Source organism: Populus trichocarpa, chromosome 1 (genome assembly GCF_000002775.5).
Source record: "Populus trichocarpa isolate Nisqually-1 chromosome 1, P.trichocarpa_v4.1, whole genome shotgun sequence".
Classification (NCBI taxonomy): Eukaryota; Viridiplantae; Streptophyta; class Magnoliopsida; order Malpighiales; family Salicaceae; genus Populus; species Populus trichocarpa.
In genome coordinates, this window is record NC_037285.2 from 42,346,111 (window position 1) to 42,363,008 (window position 16,898).

At 32.3% G+C, this 16,898-nt stretch overlaps 2 protein-coding genes across 2 annotated transcripts; one reads left to right on the forward strand and one right to left on the reverse strand.

Moving 5' to 3' along the window:
- Positions 1-3,701: 3,701 nt before the first annotated feature.
- Positions 3,702-6,880, forward strand: LOC18095561 (probable protein phosphatase 2C 39). Its single transcript, XM_006370170.3, has 5 exons — positions 3,702-3,944; positions 4,766-5,011; positions 5,303-5,579; positions 6,129-6,283; positions 6,387-6,880. The coding sequence occupies exons 1-5, from the start codon at positions 3,912-3,914 to the stop codon at positions 6,522-6,524; spliced, it is 849 nt and encodes a 282-aa protein (XP_006370232.1). The 5' UTR covers positions 3,702-3,911; the 3' UTR covers positions 6,525-6,880.
- A 6,889-nt stretch (positions 6,881-13,769) lies between these two features.
- On the reverse strand, positions 13,770-15,774 carry LOC18095562 (squamosa promoter-binding-like protein 4). The gene is made up of 2 exons (XM_006370171.3): positions 15,277-15,774; positions 13,770-14,280 (listed from the first exon to the last, which is right to left on the reverse strand). Exons 1-2 carry the CDS (start codon positions 15,771-15,773, stop codon positions 14,043-14,045), a joined length of 735 nt encoding a protein of 244 aa, XP_006370233.2. The 5' UTR covers position 15,774; the 3' UTR covers positions 13,770-14,042.
- Between the last annotated feature and the right edge of the window lie 1,124 nt (positions 15,775-16,898).

The following is a 16,898-nucleotide window of genomic DNA, read 5'->3' on the forward strand; positions in this document are numbered from 1 at the left end:
AAAATGATAAATAATAGAATTTAATTTTCAGCCCATTAAATATGGAATGTACCAAATTGTATTTTATCTGACTTGATAATTGTGAAAATACTTAAAAACTCGTTGAGGCCAGTTTAATTTTTTTTGCTTCCAAAAGTATTTTTGTTGTTTCTTTGTGTTTTTGAAGTGCAAAAAAATTTATTTATCCCAATCAATTTGATAATGATTAATGAATCATATAAGAAGATCTAAATGTTTCCAATAGCCAGTTTTAAGAAAAACGTGAAAATATTGTTCTAGTAAACAATATTCTACTTGATTTAGTTTTTGTTAATGATATTTTTTAATTAATTTATATGCATCAATAAAATTATTTTTTTTTTCTAAGTGATATTTAGTAGGCACTTTAGCATGTTGATGTATTGTATTAAAAAAAAAAAAAAAAAAAACTCTCTTAAATTCTAACATTAAAACTCAAAACTAAGATTTTTAAAAAGTAAACAAATTTAATCAAATCAATCTTTCCGAGTTTGCCTAGTTTATAGAGTGACTACTATCTTATTGAGACCTCACATGCTCGCCCCGATGGATTAGGTTGACTAGTACGTGGATGAAGCAAATCACTGTTGTCCCATCATTTTCAACACGTTAATAATTCATCTACCTGCTCTGAAAGTAAAGCAAAAAACCTAAAAAAAACTAAAAGTCTTTGAGTGTACTTTTCTTTTCAGACAAGAAGTTGTGACAAGCCCTTCTTCTTACGGAAAATTACGAAATCCCCCCCTGGAAAAGGACATAATTTATTGTGAGTGAAGTGTTTTTGGTAAGAATTCTGCAACCCGGCACATGGATTCTACACCACTGTCTGCGCGGCGGTGACTTGGTCAAGTCGCCGAATGCAAGGTATTTTTGTGCCAAAAAGTCCACTGCGATCTTTCTGCAAAAGCATCCTAGAACCCACCTTGTTCGTCTTTACCGATCGACGAACATGGATAACTTCGAGAGATGATGTGCCTTTTGTACAGCTAAATTAATGAAGATCTAGACTTGGTGGATAGTGAACCTACAAAACAATGTGGGAGACCTTTCAATGGTTTATATATATATATATATATATGAGCAAGGAAGGCAGTGAAGAAGATTGGAAATGTATAAAGAAGGTGAAGATGCATAAAAATCCCCTAACCCTAGATCTTTTTATTCCTTGCATGGGCAGAGAGGACTTTGCACGGGGAGAAGGGAAATTTGTTTAAAAACATGGTTTTGAATCCAATTTATAAATGTATTTCCTCATTTTTAGGGTTAAAATTTTGTTAGAATTTAATCCTTATTATAAAACATTAATATGGTTTAAATAAATTATAAGTAAATAAAAAACTAATCTTAAAAAACCTTTAGCTGACATGTTATGGTAAAATCTTAAAACCTTTTATAAGAGCACTCAAGTTTTTAGAGGGAAAATATCCTAAATAAAATGGATTTTGAGCTTAAACTAGCACATGACTTGGTTTCTGTTCGGATCATCCCTGAATTTGAGTTTATTGTAAAATAAATTTTTAGATTATAAAATATTTTTTATTTTGCCAACTAAAATTTAAATTTAGGTGTGGTCCAAAAGAATTATTTATTCCATGCCAATGTTTTGTCCAGTCTACCCCATGTTTTTGTCCATCCAAACTCATGAATAAAGAATTTGATCTTATTCCATAAGCATTTTGCAAACTCGAAAAGTTTTTTTTAGCTCAAAAACTTAAGATTTATGCCCAAAATATTCAGGTTTAATTTTGGTTTTTTGATAAATAATTAAATTTGATAATGATGAGGATTAATTCTAGTCATTACCATAAATAATTCTGGTTTTATGGAGGATTATTAAAGTTGATAATGACAATGATTAATTCTAGTTATTATCATAATTAATTGCCAATCTTTTTAACTTCTAAAATTCACTATATAAAGGGGTAAAGAAGAGTTTTGATGCATAAGATTTTTTTTCTAATACATAGTTTTATGTTATTGTATAACTTTTAAATTGATAATTGAATTAGGTTGGAAATCTTCTAAAAGATTTTAAAGATCATATTTTCTATAGGGTTAAAACTTCAAAGAAAACAAACATTAGAAATGCCTTCAAATAAGTCTCATAAGTTACTACTTGAGATTTGATATATTTTCCTAGTTGATCTAAATTTTTTATTATTATTTAGATTAGAACGCTTGGCTTTATTTAATACATGTTTTCTAGTTTGACAAAGATTTTTATTATTTTTTCATTATTTTTGTGTTTTCTTGTTGGTTTAGGTAAGTTTTTAGGTTTGTTTAAGGATTATGAATCTCCTAGAGAATAGACTACATCAATAGAAAATATTCAACAATAAAATTCTGAAATAAGATTTTTGTGTGATCCCTTTTTTTTTTAGCATAATGATGTGTTCTTGTGCTTGTTGTTTTTCTTATATTGCTTTCATTTATGTATCAGAGCCTAACTATCCCAAATTATTATTTGTTGAGTTGTGCATTTTTGGGTGTTAGTAAATAACTATAGCTAACAGAGGTCACTAAGTAGAACATGTTTAGGTAAGAGGGGATGTAGAGGTCTCCTATCTAGAGAGAAATGTTTAAGAGTTGGTGATAAAAAAACATACAAAAATAGATTGCAAAATTGAAAAGAGATGGTCAAGAACTAGTATTCAAGAATTGATGATAGATGACATGCAAAAATAAATTGAAAAATTAAACTGTTAGTTGGTAGGGGTGACGAGCACTAGGGATTGTGATCATAGATCCATGACTAGTTTTGAAAATCATTTCAGAAACATAAGCATGTGAGACAAGTTCTTGATCAAGATGACTAGATTTTACCATGAGTTAGGCCAGTTTATTTGTGTTGACTCAAGCCATTATTCTTTTTGTTTTTGTTTTTTTTTTAAAGCAAAATTTCCTTAACTTTAGCCTCCAACATTGATTATTTAGGAATTGAATTTATCAATTTTTTTAATTTATTTTTTATAGGTCATGATGACCCGAATCGTGAATTTCACAGCTTAATTAGAGTTAGTCTAATTTAATTTAATATATCATCATTACAATATTATTTTTAAAAAATATTATTTAATATATCACTTTTTTAGTATTTAAAAAAGATTTTGTTTGATATGGATTAGATTTTTATTTCATGACTAAATTATTTTTCTGCAAAAAAATATTAACAACGCATTTAATTTTTCTTCTTACATTTAAAAAATTAATCCAACCCATACGCTATACAAGATAGAAATATATTTATGTTTTAACTGCTTCCGTTGACTTTAGAGTCCAAAACCTATTCACTCGAATTTTCATGTAAAGGTAAAAAGAGTCTAATCAAACAAACGATCTAAACCCAGCCAATCCTGTTTCCATTCAAGGGGAGGTCCAAACTCCAACATCCACGTGGAACCACCCAATTGGTTCAAACACCTCGTTCATTGAACCAGTGTTACTTTGCAGACGAAGTTTGTGGTGGGTAAGAGATAATGCTAGCTGTTATAGTTTAAAATATTTTTTATTTAAAAATATATTAAAATAATATATTTTTATTTTTTTAAAATTATTTTGATATTAAAAAATATATAAAAATTAATTTAATATAAAATAATTTTCAAATTTTTGCCTTGCTAAGCACACCGTTAATAATTTTATTAGCAGTAGGAAAAGAAAATAAAGAGAGAGGCAACAGTCAAGTGGCGCGAAGACCACGTCACAAGTAAATGCAAGAAACGCGGACAATAAAAACTGGGAAGTGAAAGTACCGTCGTCAACAGTTGCTGGATCCTCATCAACACTCGCCTTAATCTCTCCTTTTTTTCTCTTCACTTTCTTGATTTTCTAGATCACAATTATCTTCCCTTCCTATTTATTATCTCCACCTGCTTATTACACTAGCAGCAGCCATGATTGGCAAAGAAATCCTACACAAGATGAAGGTATGAATGGATGTATATCCTTTGTAGTGAACAAGTTATTGATTTGAGATCTTCAATATTTCAACCATTATATATGTGTCTACTGCTTTCCCTGTTTTTTCTTCTTTTTATGGCCTTGAATTCGTGAGTTTTTTCTTGCTTGATCTACGTGTGTTTGGAGACTTCATAAATGTGCTTTTTTGATTTATAATTAAAGACATGATTTTTTGATTTATTTGTTTGGAGTGATATGGATCAGATGGGGTTAGAGATAGTGCTTATTCTGTGTTCATAGTAAGTCTTAACATCATTCCAGTTCTGGATTTTATGGGGGGTACTCTCAACATCATTAAAGCCAGTTGCTAATTATTTGTTACAGTAGCTAATTTATTGAGAATTGGGAACTTTCATGATCATACGAAATTAAAGTATTTTGACATTAACAATCACAATTTGCATTCAGAGATAAGGAATTGTTGAACAAATTATGTAATATCAATGTGTAGTGCATGCTGATTTGCTGAGATATAATGTCAATGAGATGGGATCTTACAATGTGTTTTATTCGGAAGGAACCTAGAACATGGCAGTTATTATTTTACTTTGCAATTGCTATCTTTAACCAAGTTGCTATAATTTCTGTTCGGGAGGAAGACATCACGTTCGAAGAAGAATTGTAAGACTCTTTTGTTCCAAACAATTATAATTATACAACTATGGAAGTATTTTTAATTAATATGTTTTTGTGGTTTGTTCAGCTCTTTGACATTGATTACACATGCATTTTTCATTGGATTACTAGCCGTGTGAGTTACCTACAAGTTTGAATGCACATATTGCAGGAAAAGGTTGGATTAGGTTCTTCTCCAGATTGTGGAAAGGGCAAGAGTAAGATTTCGAAGCACATAACACATGGCTTTCACTTAGTAAAGGGGAAATCACATCATGACATGGAAGATTATGTTGTTGCTCAATTTAAGGAAGTCGATGACAATGAACTTGGTTTGTTTGCAATATTTGATGGTCATCTCAGCCATGTTATTCCTGATTATTTGCGGTCTCATTTGTTTGACAATATCTTGAAGGAGGTAAGGCATTCTATCTGTGTATTGTAAGTCATTATTGAAGCATCATTTTGTGAGCTACTTTGTAGGCCTAAATTTTTTACTATGGTTATGGGATAGGATTCTGGGGTTGGTTGCTTAATGGCTTCTCATTTTTAAGTGGAGCTGAGAATTGATATTTCAACTTTAATGATGGACTAAATATGCTTGCTATTTCCCCTTCTTAGATTGTCCATTCTGCTTGTAGTTTTCTGTACTGGGTGGATTTGATGAAAATGAATGTCTATTTCTTGTTTGAATATTTCCTTCATGCAGCCAGACTTTTGGACACAGCCAAAAAATGCTATGAGGAGAGCATATTGTATTACTGATACTACAATTTTGGAGAAAGCTGGTGATTTGGGTAAAGGAGGTTCAACGGCTGTCACTGCTATACTAATTAACTGTCAGAAGCTGGTAGTAGCAAATGTAGGTGACTCACGAGCTGTTATCTGCAAGAATGGTGTTGCCAAACAACTCTCAGTTGATCATGAGCCAAGCATGGAAAGGGAGGAAATCGAGAACAGAGGTGGCTTTGTGTCAAACTTTCCAGGTAAGAGATTTGCTGAGTTTCAAGAACTATGTTGTTCTACAATGTTTGGACTCTACATAAATATGATTATGATTGTGTTGTGAGAAATGGAGCATTGGAAATTAGATTGTTAGGACATTACTGCTTTTAATGCCTTTAGGTTTTGAGGCTTGCAACTGCATGCTGGAATTTTGAAAATGGATTGCATACTGTGCACTCTTTCACAGGGCAAATGGATGCTTTAAATGATAGAATTTGCACCAAGTTATTGCACTGATTGGTGTCCTGTGACCTGTTGATGAATAGACATGGGTTATCTTTTTAAACTGATGGAACTGCACTTTTCTATTAACTAAGTTTACGCTTATTCCTCTTCATTTTCATCTGGTTTCAGACAGCCATTGTGAGCATGCAATCTGTTGCACTATGATCAGCCATGTGATTCTTCTTTGTTCCAATATCAATACCTTTAGACTATCTCTCCTCCTTATAGAGATGTTTCAATAGTCTGTCACTATCAATATTAACTTTCCAAGTCACTATCATATTAACTTCACTTTATGAATTCAGGGGATGTCCCACGTGTTGATGGACAGTTGGCAGTGGCAAGGGCATTTGGTGACAAGAGCTTGAAGGAACATCTGAGTTCAGAACCAGATGTCGCAATGGAGATGATTGATGATGATACAGATTGTATTATCTTAGCAAGTGACGGGTTGTGGAAGGTTTCTTTTACTTGGAACTTTCTACCTCTAATCTTTGTTGGGAGGATAAATTATTTGTTTGCCCTTTTTATGGACTAAAATCCGTTCCTCAATATGATGCCAGGTGATGTCCAACCAAGAAGCGGTGGATGCTGTCAAGAACATAAAGGATGCGCTGTCTGCAGCAAAGCGGCTTACTGAAGAAGCACTTAATAGGAAGAGTTCAGACGACATTTCCTGTGTGGTTGTGAAATTTCAGTGACCTCACCCCGGATTCCTCCTCTTGCTCATGTTTGATAAGAAACTCTCAGAGGTGTGTAATACTGTAATTAGCCCTGGTACATTAATAACTATCATGCATGTTTTCTGCTACATTAGTAGCTGGTTATCGTGTTCTGTTGCAAGTAGAATGAAGTGGACCTGCTTGGTATCATTGTGCCTATAATATAGTTCAAGGGAGTACGGATGTTTGACTGGTTTGGCGAACCGTCTCTTTGATGCCAGCCTTAGCCCTCAAAGGAGGGGTTGCCCCAACTACTGTGTCTAATGTTACCTTGCTACCAAATTATTATATTACTATTTACAAACGAAGTTATAAGAGGGTGGTGTTTTACTGTAGATACATTGTAGAACAGACTCGTTTGCACTGTGGATTCGACATTATGTTATATTGTTCATCAGGGCCAAATGATATCGTCAACCACATCCATTCTTGAATTTGATTTTTTGAAAACATATATTCTCTTTGGTCCTTAGGTTTCCAAGTTTTTCTTGAATGGTTCTTGCCTTTCATTTGTAATACATGCCGGTCCCTAGATGGATGGAGAGAGAGAGAGAGAGAACCGGTGAGGGAGAAGGAAGGAGAGAGAAAACTCTGATGAGCTCCATTCAGGCCATGTAATTCAAAAATCTGTGTCCATGTATTCTCGGAAAAAATATTAGTCTTTTGGGATTCATATGTTTGCGAAAGTAAGTTTCTAGAGACGTGTTTTGAGGTTGTAAAATGGTTTTTAAATGGTTATTTTTTAGATTGTTCATGCAACTTAACAAGAAAATGATATATCATGATTTTGACCTTTATTTATATGTAAAAAATAATATCAAAATTAATTACTATTGTAAAAAATAATGATTTTTTTTATAACCTTGCAAGAAATAGGGATTAATTATCAATTTATTTTATAATAATAGAGGTTTGATAATTAATAACTAATTAATCTAGGGCTTATAGTCTTAAGAACTTTTACAAGGATAACAAAATTGATATAACATTGATGTGCTTACAATAACGAAAATATTGCCACTACTAGTACCAGTAGATGTTATGTTGATAATTTATTGTTTTTTAAGTTTATATTAGTTTTTGGTTAATAATATCTAGCTTCTGATAATAATCATTGATGTTATGACCTAAATTTCAAATTTATGATTAGTAACACAGGTGCGATGTCATAAGGACATCACACCCACACTAAATCTTAGAATGTATATATCATAAAACAAATTATATAAAGATTTTATAGCATTTTAATATCCTTCAAAATATTATATTCTTCAAAACTAGTAAAAATAAATAACTCTTAATTTTTTTTTCATCGGATAAAATAAAACAAATAATTTATAATACTTATTACATTGTTAAAATCCGAATTTAATTAAAATAGTGTAATAGTAAAGTGTTTAAGATATCGAATAAAAAACTAAAAGAAAAGCCTTGCGGAACAAGTAAGGCATAACGACAAAAACTGAATAAGCAATAACACTCAATAAAATTTACATGCTAACAAAAATTAAAAACTTGAAATAATATTAAAAAAATAGGGGGATAAGTTCAACCAAGTCAGTAAGGGAATAACATTTAACATATATCTTAGATATTAATAGTTTCCAAGTCGTGCATATCTTGATATAAATATACATACTAAGCACATTAACATAAAGTGTGGAATACATGTCAGAGATCAGATGACTTCCAAAGATGACGAGATGACACTCGAAGGTGACCACTATGAGAGGATCAGTCGCTGCAGGCTAACACCTTTCTCACCAGCTAGGTATACAAAATATTATATGCACATAGACGAATTATTCTCTGTTAGCATGAAGTTACTGATAAGTATATCGATATTAGAACATAATAGATACTTGCATAATTATCAAAGCAATGTATATCTTATCAAATAGAATTTAGTCCAACAGAATATGAGTGTAAATTCAAGAATAGGTGAGTATTTAGAAAATAAAGCAACATATATAAATATTCAAGAAATTAACTACATGTACTCATCGTATAATCAACATACATATTTATTTATATTACATGTATATTAAAGATTATCCCACTCACCCGGAAAACGAAAGAAAAAGACAAACAGATGCAGAACCGAAGACTACTGAAGATCGTTAGGAGAAACATCAACATAACTTATAATGGATATGAAAAACACTAAAAAACAACTCGAAGTAAAGTAACATAAAAGATTAAAAACTTTAAGCTTAAAGACCAAAACGTAAATATAAAGCTAAATTGATTCACCCGATCGATCCCGAACTTAATCCAAACTGATCAAACATAACATACCCAATAAAACTTTAATGTTGGTCAATCGGTCGACCAAGATGACCAACCGGTCGACCACTATCACAGGCTAACTGGTTTAAACTAATCGGTCGACAACATCAATTAGTCAACCGGTCAGCCAGTTCAACCAATCGATCGACTGATTAATTAGGGTTTTCAGAATCTCGATTTATCAGTCTTCAAACTTGTAAATTTCATAATAACACAATCTATTTTTCAAAAACTCATAATTCCAGACATCAAATCAATTTGTTTAAGGCCAACTAACATCTTAAAATATCAATTCAATCCTTTAAATCATTTTATCATCAAAACAATATAAAAACCCTAAATACATCTTAAAACCTTTCATAATCAATCCTTAATTGAAAATAACAAAAGAGGAAAAACCACTTACTTATTTCTTCAACCTTTCTTAAACTAAAAACTTCAATTCAAAACTGAAATCCCTTGTAAACAGGATTGGAAAGTCGCGATAGGGAGAGAAAATAGAGAAAGAGAGAAAACAATGCTCTTAACAATTTTTTCTTTAAATATCTAGGTTGGTTGAATTGGGTTTGGGTAGAACCTTGGGCTTAGATTGTGCTAAGAATATGGGTCTTACAATTGACATTTTAAAAAAATGTGATTTCTTATTCTTTTGAATTAACACAAGAATTTCGTTTGACTGTATCATTTTTTTATATATAAATTTATAATTAGGTTTCAATCTTTGAAAATTAATATTTAAAATTACATCAATACGAAAAGAAAAAAACTATCAAGTAGAGATGATGGGGTTTTTTATTTATTTATAGTTATGGACTCATTAAATGAAATCATGCACCATTTCAATATAGATTGCTTGATTATTCTTATGAACATTGATTTTTGTGTTCATTTAATTATTGACTCTTTCAATTATATTTGTAAGTGTTATTAATAATTAATTGCGTGATATCAAAACTATACATATCTATAAAATATATCTAAGCTCAAAAGTAAAAATACACATGATATTAAATACTATAAAATGCATATTAAATTAAAATATTTTTAAAATTAATATTAATCAATTTTGATTTCACTCGACTACATTTTTAGAATTAATTGAAATATTAAAATAGACTTTATAAGGTTACCAGTCGAAACTACTAATTAAGAAAAAACTAAAAGATCTTGGCAAGATGTTGTTCATTCAACTATACACGAGTGCATACATAATTGCATTGTGAATTTACACAAAGTAATTTTCTTTTTTTAAATCATGTAGTTATTTTCACCTCAATTCTATCCTTCCATGTGGGTTTTATTTGAGATTGGGTTTAATGGTTTGTTTTAATAAGTTCAATGTGGGGTTTTCGTTGGATAAAAAAAGTATCCTATCACTGGTCTAGCACTTGATTCTGTAAAATAATATTCATATTTTTTGTTTTTCGAAGGATTGAAACTAAAGGAAACTACAATTGAAAATTGTAAAGAAAAAAATGGAGCTCTTTTTGGTTTTGAAGGGAAGAAAAGAAGAAATTAAACATGAGAACCGAGAAGAGGAGATAGAAAAAAAAAAGTAAAGAAGAATGGGTTAACGAAACCACATTGGAGCTCTATAGTCACCCCATATTGTGCTAAAAGGATGTCCTTTGTCGAGATGATTCTAACAACACCAAGAAAAGTCATAATCAAAGCTTGAAGGAAGCCACGCGGGCCTCCCAAATGCAGTGGCTTTCCTCACACGCTAGTGCATTAGAAACTCTTTACCATCTTCATTCAATTTAGTCACAGATTCTCTAATAATTCTTCAATTCAATCCTGACTTCATTCTATCGAGTCGGATGAAGGCTCAATCAGGGAGACAAAAACAAAAGGGAAAGGAAAGAGATGAAATGTCCAACTGAATTAGCTCATTGTGATCATGTTCATGATCCAAGTCATGAATTTTACGAGTTAACCTGAATTGATCAGGGTCAATCCAATATGTCTCCATCTCAATATTAAAAAAATGCAATTTGATTTTTTTAAGTCAAACTACATTTTTACCGTTTGTCTAGGTTAATTTCAAACACAAGTTGACTGAGTCACATTGGTTAAACTCTCACATAATTTATTTAAAGCTTGATCTAGGCAAGGAGTTAAGTAAAAAAGTTTTAAGGACGACTTGTTGGATCATGTTTAATGACACTGTCAAAGAGTTTTTCATGGCCTGAACATTTTTTTTTATATTCATATAATGTCCCTACTTAATTTTTTTAAAAGCTCGAGTAACATTGTCTTAATTTTTTTTTATCAGATCAAGTTTTGATCGGATCAACTTGATATATTATGAATTTATGCCTATTTTTTTAAAAAAAATATATGCTCAAAAGAATTTATTGACACCTCAAGTTCGTGTCCGTAGTGGAGCTTTGACAGCAAAACTAGTAAATATGCTAAAAAAAATGTAGATTTCCTGTTGCTAAACTATAGTGAGATTACTATTTTTTTTCTTAAAAAAAATTAAGACGTAGCTTCCCAAACAATATAAGTTGGTTTTTTTTTAGTTTTTTTTAATTTAATAAATGTGATTTCATCCCCATGTCTAAAGTAATTGGCTTGAAGAATACAAGTCAAAATAACATAGGTTTTTTTTTTAAAAAAATTAAAGTAGCTTAATCCTTGAAATTCTAATCTATGTGATGTGGTCTTTTTGTTTACACCTAAAATTGGGTATTTTTTTGCATTTGTTTTTTTATTATAAGTCAAAATTCTTAAAGATTAAGAATATTATAATTATGGATATATGTCTAAAATATTTAATTTTTATTCATGTTAGTCCACTTGTCAAAAGATTACTGCAACTTTTTATATAGAAAAAACTAGGAAATCCTAATAATATTGAATAGGAAAATAAAAAAATTCCTTTTAATAGAAAAACTAGAAAAGCCTAATAATATTGAATAAGAAAAAAATTTAAAACTAAATAAGAAATAAAAAAAGCTGAAAAAAATATTTATTTTTCTAAAAAGCTCGTGCATCAAGGATGTTGCTAGTTGGTTGGTTAATTTTGACATTTTAGTTAGCCAAGCATAGAAAACAAAACATCAGTATTTACACTCCTCTTCCTGTATTTGATTGTCTTTAGCAAGATGCAAGTATGGATTTTGTCCTAAAGCTTTCATTTACCTTAAAGAAGCATGAATCCATAATTTTAATTGTTGAATGTTTTTCTAAGATGACCCACTTCATTCCTTATACCAATGTCATGGATGCCTCTTGAGTTACTAAACTCTATTTTGATGAGATCATGAAGTTATATCACCTCTCTAAAGCCATAGTCTTAGATAGGGATGTGCGATATATGAATTACTTTTGGAATTACCAAGTTGAAATTATATGGTACCTATCACCCTAAAACAAATGGTCAAACTGAGATGATCGATCGAAGCTTAGTTAATCTCTTGAGATGTCTGAAGAGTTAACTATAATAGGAATTGAGATTTGGTTCTCGCTACGACCTGGTTTTCCTATATTATCTTGGTTAATAATTCTATAGGTATGAGTCCATTTAAAGTTGTTCATGGTAAACTAGAAATCTTGTAGACCTTCTTTCCATGTCTTTTTTACACTAAGAAATCTAAGTTAATAGAGTCTTTTTTATATGAAGTTCATGGTTTGCATGTTGAGATCTCAAAATAAATTCAAGTAAGTAATATCCAATACATACTTCAAGCTTATTTATATAAGTTTTATAATGCATTTAATGTTAGAGATTATGTCATATCCTTTCAAAACCAATAAAAATTGATGGCATGTAAAGTTGGACTATTCAAAGTATTATTGAGGTTGGATCAAATGCTTAAGTCATTGACCTATCCTTAACTTTGGTATTAACTATATTTTTAATATAGAGAATCTTGTTGAATAAAGAGACAACAACCTATCTCATATGACCCTTGTTACCTTTTTCATCAGCATAAAAAGAACATATTGATGCTATTTGGATAAACAAGTTGTTTTAATAAGGGATGATGAGGTTTAATGATTTCTATTTTGTTGGGTTAGGTGACCTGATTTGGATTGTACTTGGATCACTAGATATACATTGAAGCGTGTTAATTCTGATCTTTGGGAACACTATCAGAGTTGTCAAAAGCTACACTTGACAGGGTTGAGTTTTTCAACTTCAAAAGAGTTGGTGGGGACGCTAGACCCGTATTGCAGGTCACACACATATGAACATAAACGATGGATGATAGCTCAACTCATCACCCTTTTGTTACTGGACTTTATTTTATTCTATTTTGGATTTCATTTTATTTAGCTCAATTGTTGGTAATGTTTTTATTAGGGTTTGGTTTAGACTATTTAGATATATTTTTCTATGACATTAACAGTTTGATAATTAATTAAAAATAAATAAACTTTTGTATGAGACGCTGCTTTTCTTCTCCTCTCTTTAACCGTCTTCTCTTCCCTTATTCCTTTTATCCTCTTTAATTTATTGTTGAACCGCATCAACTTGTGGCGAGTTTTTATTTTCCCTAAAACACATGTAACAAATAGAAAAATAAAAATAAAACTCTTGATGCTATAGATATACACACACACTTTGATGTGTGATTCATCCTTTGCAATTTATGTGCTTCATTTGTATATATATAAATATATTTTGAGCTTAGATTTTGATATATTTGAACTTTAATTAAATTTAATCTAAGACTATCTTAACAATTTATAATCATGCTTTTTGGATAGGGAATAGTACGTAGTCTTGAATCATAGGATACTGGAAGGGTAGAACCAGCTAGAAATCTAGGTTTACAAGCATCGTAAGAGTTGGGTTAGACTAATTTTCATTGGATGAGTTTGGTTCAGACGCAGGAAGCAGCTCTTTGGTACAGCTATCCTCAGCAACGTTGTTTTCTTAGTAAGATGAACCCAACGAGGTTCTTTTGCAGTTCGGCAAGAACATAGTCAATAATATTCTTTATAGGATAGATATTATTCTTTATAGGATAGCAATAAGATTCCACCAAGCCAATGCTGGTAGAACCTTGAACACCATTTGAGGCCTAATCCACATAATACAGCCTCTGTCAAACAACATTACAGCAAGTAGATACTAAAGTACACCAAGGACATACGATCCCTTGTAGTGGTCGATCTTATACGGTCCCAAACATGCGTAGAATTAAGCTGTTACTTGACAGAAGAGAGGGAGCATGCCGCTGGTTAATTTGGTCTTCATCTGATCTGGGATCGCTTGTAAGAGGAACTTCCTTGGGGTGGGATGTTTATCTGAAATCTTCCTCTTTCATCAGCTTGCCTGCACGGGTTCTCTTTCAAAGAAGTATTGACGCCTTTGCGGTTTGAACCCTCTCCATAAGACTCAGCTGTGCTCTTCCGGCGCCTCTCATTGTGCCCTGCCAAACGCCTACGGCAGCTCCTCTTAGTTTCATCAAACTCCACTAGCTCGTGGAACCTGCAAAGGCTCATAATTATAGAATGGTGAAAGCAACTTAAACAGAACCATATACATAGCAAGTCACTGGAAGATGAGCAGAGAGAAGCCACAATGAGCTGAAATTGACTTCCAAGTAAATTTTGGTAAAAACACCTCTTGTCGAAAGTATCATTACGTGGAAAAATGCATGGAAAGGGAAAACACATATTACTTGGCAAAAGCTCATATATCTAACAAAATCTCTTAAGCGGAAACAGCCTCTCCATTAATTTTCTGACATTCCATGATGTTAGGAACATCAATTTTGATCATATTAACCAGTCAGCTGATTTTGTGTTCGTGACCAGCAGAAACTTGTCTCGAGTTAGAAACTTTCAAGCCTAATTAGCACCATTTCTTTTCATACTGTTGAAGTAAATTGTATCATTAACACTTGGACCATTATATTCACAACCTACATTTATGTACCCTAACTCTGTCAAACCTTCTTTTGGGGAATCCTGATGAAAATCCAATATTTGTCATCCAACCAAAGAAGGTTGCAGAAATTTTACCGTTCAAACGATACTAAATAAATCCCACTCTTCCTTCTGTTTTTGAGCTCTACTAGCAAGTGAAAAAGGTTGAGATTGTATATGGATGAGTCTCCAGAGTATTTGGAACTTGTAATTCTAACACTTTACTGAGTTTTAGCTTCAGTCAATTGCATATTTGCATGGGTTAGGCAATCTTCTTCACGCTGAGCTTACATTGGCTAATTCAGATAACTACGCCCGACTTCAAAACTCAAACAAGTTTCTTTCAGGCCAGTAATGTTACAAATGCAAAAAACTTGCCACTATTTTCTTATGAAGAAGCTGCACAAGGGAAAAGAAATTTTGTGTGTGAACATAGCATATTTCTCCTCAAACCCCTTTAATTGTCAAGTCGCATGCTATGTATCCATACTAGTAAAAGAAAATACGTCCTACTGAAAGAAAGATAGCTGAACAAAAACGCATGAAACAGAAATACCTGCTGCATTGTTGACAAAACCTCTGCCTGAGGCCAGCAACAACCACAGCTGGTGACTTTGCATGAACCTCGCAAACTTTGTGTCTCCTGTGGTACCTCTTAGCATCAGTTAAATTAGCTCCACACTTCTCCACTTGGCAGGATGGTGGAGACGCTCCGCCACTACCAGTCCCTCTCTTCCCATGCATAACACCGGCTCCTTTCTTCTTTTCATCATCGGCTAAGCCAACACCGCCGCCACTCTCATATTCTTCCATGTCATCCTCCAACTCATCCTCAATCAGGAAATCATCTTTGTTGATCATTTTTTCTTTCAAACTGCTATGCTTCCCTTCAAGAGTCCTAGCGTCCATTATTTTAGGGAGGATATCACACAATTGAGGTATTGTGTGGTAGCTAGCAAGGTGAGGAGTGGCTTTTGAAGTACTAAAATGAAGGTCTGTAGGAGAGAGTGTAAAGTAAAAGGTGAAAAAAGTAGGGAGGACCACAAGCAACATATTCTTGTGTTTTTTTTTATGTATGGTGTCAGTTGACAATGAATGAATGATTAGAGTGTGGAATTTGTTTGTTGTGATTTGTTATGACAGATAAATTTTCAGCTTAATTGCTGTTATTGGTGCTTGTAGTGATATTTTCATTTGACACTACATGTGTGTGGTTGACGCTCGATTATTATCGCTTCCCTAGATGTGAAAACGAAATTAAATGATATTAGCACACCTATGCAATCATTGTTTATTTAGAAAGGGCATTCGCAGAGTAAGTCTGTGAGTTAGTAAACAATTTGGTTTAAGCATGAAGTTTTTGGTAATATAGCAGGTGTATTTTATGTCAAATGAATCACTTGACGTGTACAGGTTAATCTTCTAGCTTTTTTTTCTAGACATGAAAGAGTTAGGTAGGAATCAGGATTGATGGTTTTGTCAATGAAGAAGGAAGAAAAAAAGTTGGGTGATTTCGAGTCAAATCGACTGTTATCAAATTTAGAACATGGGACGGCGGGAAGGATATAGTTTTCGAACATAATGCTAGCCTACAGCACAGATTTGATCACTTGATTTCCCTGCTGAAGAAATCAAAACACAGACGGACTGAATTATCCTCAACAAAGGGCCCCTTAAACCATTACTTTCTGTTTTTTATCACCATTTTTCCGGAATGCTTTCTTTACGCTTTATCTTGACATTAATGGTATGCTACAAAGCAAATTTTCTGGTACTTAAATGAGCAAGAGAGGCACTGGATTGCACTCAAGTAAGCGATGTTAGTGAAAAGATTACATCTATGGCAGAGGCATGAGAAGGACATGTCAAATTTTAGTGCACCCTTTAATGTAATGGTACAGAATCAATGCTCACACAATATTCTGCTCCTCTTGGTTGGACAAGCAGTGTACTGTAGCAGAGTACCCTATGCTTCTTTTTTGTTGAAATGGACTAATAGATTTACAGTCTTTTGTTCATGCAAAGCTTTATTCCTCTTATCTTTTCTCCTCGTGTCTTTTTTACCTGATGCAAGACTTACAGGTCCATGTGCAGATTGATTAATTCAATATTTAAGATGATTGTTGCAACTGAATGCTGGCTTTCTATCAATATGTTTTTTGCTGGGGTTGGCTTACG